Source organism: Triticum dicoccoides, unplaced genomic scaffold, assembly GCF_002162155.2.
Source record: "Triticum dicoccoides isolate Atlit2015 ecotype Zavitan unplaced genomic scaffold, WEW_v2.0 scaffold52534, whole genome shotgun sequence".
Lineage (NCBI taxonomy): Eukaryota > Viridiplantae > Streptophyta > Magnoliopsida > Poales > Poaceae > Triticum > Triticum dicoccoides.
The window spans coordinates 69509-73902 of record NW_021279257.1 but is presented as its reverse complement, the minus strand read 5'-3'; the positions used below and the strand labels follow the sequence as shown (position 1 = coordinate 73902).

Here is a 4394-nt window from a genome sequence, read left to right as displayed (position 1 = left end):
CCTGGCTCCTAGCCATCCTTTTGGATGGAGCAAGGCCTTCTTTTGTTGGATAACCATCTCCATCTTAATTAGCGACGACGACGGTCTTGATGGAATTGGAAACGCTGTTGAGCCACTTGGGTGTGCATTAAACTTCAACCAACAATGCATGAAGATGAATTCCTTCGTCTCTGTCATAAAGAAGAATGTGCATGCGCAGACAACCTAGAAAAAAGGCCATATCAACAAGTTGCATATCTGGCCAAATGATCAACACACAGAGCATATTCGGCCAAATCCAACACATGCTTCATATTCGGCCAAATAACCAACACACAGAGCATATCTGGCCAAATTCAACACATGTTGCATATCCTAACCAACACATAGAACAAGAAAAAACTTACAAGCTCGGTGAGTGCGATGCCACTTGGCCACTGGATTCAAAATTGTTTGTAAAAGCCGCAATACTTATTGGTGGCCAGATGAGTGGGCGACTTCAAACTACAATTATGAATCCCTTCCTTGCGATAGGGTTCATATTGCTTTTGCTCATGGAACCCAAAACATGCACCATTGTGATAGGGTCCAAAAGATACCGCCCCTTTGCTCTATGCCATGAGACAACAATGCTTCAACCAACAATTCATCATCTTTCATGTCGAAAATTTCTCCGCTCTTCTTTGGGTCGGCACCTGACGGCTAGAAGTCATCTAGATCACTATCAGGATGTCGGTCGGTGTGCGTCTACTGGTTGTCCGACATCTGGGTGTGCATCCGTTGGGTGTCCGGCTTTGGTTGGGAGTCATCCACCTACCTGTCTATGTGGCCGCCATTGCCATGGATGGTGTTCATCAGTGCCTCCTCCACATCAGTTGTCGTGCCCGATTGAGACATTCCGGTAAACAGAGACTGCACACCGAAGGGCGAGGGAGGCACAACCGACATTTTTGAACAGACAAGTATCAACGACTGCGGCTGAAGCTCTGTGAAGGTCTAGCCGGCTTTGAGCTCGATGTTGAACGACACTTCATGGCCGGCGGTGACGGTGGACACGAACTGCTGCCCCGGACCGAGTTGTTGAGTGGTGTAGTAGTATGGAGGATGCAATTGCACCGGCTAGGGCGATGATTGCATGACTCACACTAGCCAAGCGACACGCTCTGGCGAAGGAGGTGTTGGGTGACTGGCCGCCGCCACATCCTTGTCCATATTCTTTTGTTTGCAGCGGCAGTCGTTGTTGGTCTTTGTGTTGACCTTGTGGCAGATGTCGAACAGCTGCAAACCTCCTCAGCTTTGCTTCTGGTTCGCAAGATTTTGGATGCTTGAACTGGGCAGCGTTCGTTTGATGCACAACATTGAATGACTAAAAATGTCTGGACACCCTTCAAAAAAGTGTCCGAAGAGCATACTCTAAGCATTTACAAGCGATTCGATGAATCGGGTTGGAGTTGCCCCGAGGGAATGTCCGCTCCGAAGGAATGACAATCGGCTATTCACCGCCACTTTCCAGGTTTATCTTTTTTTTTTACGAAAACACTAACGTCCACACGTGTGGCAACATTGCAACTCGCCCACATGTCTGGATCACCGTGTAATTAAGTTTGCACGAATTTTGACACACCGAGGTAGTTTTCGCGTGCCACATAGGACAAGGCCGATGTGAGCGTTGGAGAGGTCGCCCACACGCCCCACAACATGCATTTGCCAGCTGCGCTATGTGGGCGAACTAGTTTCTTCCAACACAGTCATCATCTAGTCCACGCGCGTGTGGGCGAACTACTTTTCGCCCACACGACAGTCGCTAAACGGCAACTGCAATTGCGCATACGTGCCAATGAGGTAAACATACATGGCAACTGTGATTAAACACACATGGCAACTAGATAAACACACATGACAACTATTGTTTAACCATACACTAGTAGAAAAAGGACCTTATATGAGACACATTAGTCCCGGTTTGATTTTGGCCCGGTACTAATGGTACCATTAGTACCGGTTCGAACGGCTATGCATTAGTGCCGGTTCGTGTTGAACCTTTAGTACCGGTTCGTGCCACGAACCGGTATTAAAGGGGTGGTGGTAGGCTGGCGTCAGGCCGGGGCCCCACGAGCCCCTTTAGTCCCGGTTTGTGGCACAAACCGGTACTAAAAGGCCAATCTTTAGTACCGGTTCGTGCCACGAACCGGCACTAAAGGGGTCTAACCTATAGTCCCGGTTGGTGACACCCTTTAGTGCCGGTTGCAGAACCGACACTAAAGGCCCTTACGAACCGGTTTTAAAGCTCCGGTTTCTACTAGTGATATGTGGCAAGTAGTTAATCACACACCACAACTATGGTTTGATTACACGCGACAACTACCATAAATTAGACATGACAACTATAGTTAACCAAAACAGAGAGAGTTGCCATGCTTTTACAACCATATTTGCCATCTCGGATAACTACATCTGCCATCTCGGATGACAACTAAATCGTCATCTCGCGGGTATCTATTGTTGCTGCGCCAGGACGTGTGGGCATATTTGCTTCGTGTCACACATGCGGGATGAGGATGAGTAGTACTTGTTGGGCGTGTGGCATGAAGTAGCTGCGCCCACACGTGTGGGCAATTCTACTGTTCGCCCACACACAGCCCATGTGTGCTGCACCCGCTCATGCCACATACGATGTATGAGCGAATGCCTATTATGCCACACGTGTGATGGATATCGGCGTCTTTTTTGTAAGGTAACTTTCCACGTTTTTTTAGAGATAGCTTAGCATGAACTTTCCACGTTTTTTTTCCAGATAGCTTGGCAGGAACTTTCCACGTTTACCTTTTTTTTCTGAGGAAACTTTCCACGTTAACCTACGATGAAACAAATGGGCGCTGGGCTTGTGTTCAGCAGAGGTACGGCCAGCGTAAGTTTCCCGGATTAATAATCCCCACGCGCGCCCCGGACACCAGATCCGAAACCACGAGCCCAAGGACTTCCCGTCCGTCGTCGCGCCTAGACTTCACCGGCCGGGATCGATCTGCTCTCGCCGGCCGCCCGGCGTGTTCCGTCTATGGGATACTGGTTCTTCGGCGGCCACGGCGGCTTCTACATACCCTCCTCTGACAGGAGCCAGCCTCGACCCGCTGGCCCTCACCGGCCGTTGCTGTACAGTAGTCTACCATACGAAGAGCAGATCCGCCGGATGGAAGAAGGCGTCCGCCTCCGTCAACGGCCACCGCCCAACCCCACAGTCTGGAAATACTTCAAGATCTTCACTAGGGTACGCACTAGACAGACCACCTTCGAGTTATCCTTGCACTGCCCCCTCTAAATAAGCCTTTTTCTTTTACAGCCTTCCTTTTGCCCCTCTGAATCATCTTCCTTTTTTTTATTGATAGGCTCTGAATTATCTTCCTACATAACGTGCTTCCTCCGTTCATAGATAAAAAAAACTCAAATGATTGATTCTCCGCTCGGCATTTAGTTCTTTATTAATCACGCATCGATCCATGGATTTCAGTATCTATCATTCACTCGTGCATTCGATCCTTCAACTACACATCAGTCCATGGACTTCGGTAGCTATCTGTATTTGTCGTGCTTGCTTACAACCTTGCTGTGTATATAGTTTTGCAGTGTTTCACGGCCGCGATGAGCATCGCAATGATGGCTTGGATATTCGTGAGGCGATATTTCAGTTTGGACAGGATCCCTATATCATGATAGGACTTATCGTTTTTGCTCTCATACCAGTTGGACTCGGTTTTAATGTTAACACAAGAAGATGCCTAGACCTAGGGCTAGGACACACGTACGTGCTAAGGGTAGGCAGTAGGCACTGTCTAAGCCCGTGCGTTTCTCCCAGTAGAGAGGGGATCGAGAGAAGGAGAAGGGAGATAGGCTAACTATAGTTGTTTAATGAGATTGGTTTTTTAACACCCGGGTGTATGGACACCCCATTATCTTCACCGTTCTATATGGCTCTCCTGCCTCGTGATCCGGTCCCTAGTCTGCCACATCGTTTGTGATTTGCAGTGCTGCAGGATTAGCCAACTAACGCATGTATGACCACTTTCTGTGGCAAATTTGACAAATTTGATCTGTGGACGAAATCAAATCACAGAATGAACTGCCCGTGAAACTATTTCACGCGGCTGACCTTTTTGTGTGACGTCCGACACGAAGGCGCCACACTACACGGTGCAACGCCTCACAGATAGGCGCTACACGCCTGACCAGCGTTGCATCCCAGACTGCCTAAAAATTGCTAAGTCATTGTGGAGAGCCTAAGAGCTAGGCGCTGCACTGTATAGTGTGGCGCCTAGCTCTCAGGTGCTGCCAGTGGCGGAGCGTGAATCAAATATTGGGAGGGGCCAAATGAGTGTATATGGCATAGAAAAGGCTAGAATAATCGGAGACGCCGGACGATT

General features: G+C 48.8%; 1 protein-coding gene across 1 annotated transcript in view; it reads left to right on the top strand.

Annotated features, from left to right (window-relative positions):
* Positions 1-2956: 2956 nt before the first annotated feature.
* LOC119346838 overlaps positions 2957-4394 on the top strand; it is a 3183-nt gene continuing 1745 nt past the window's right edge. The window contains exon 1 of the mRNA XM_037615966.1: positions 2957-3244. Coding sequence (XP_037471863.1) covers positions 3035-3244 — 210 coding nt within the window. The 5' untranslated portion in view covers positions 2957-3034. The remainder of the gene's footprint in view (positions 3245-4394) is intronic.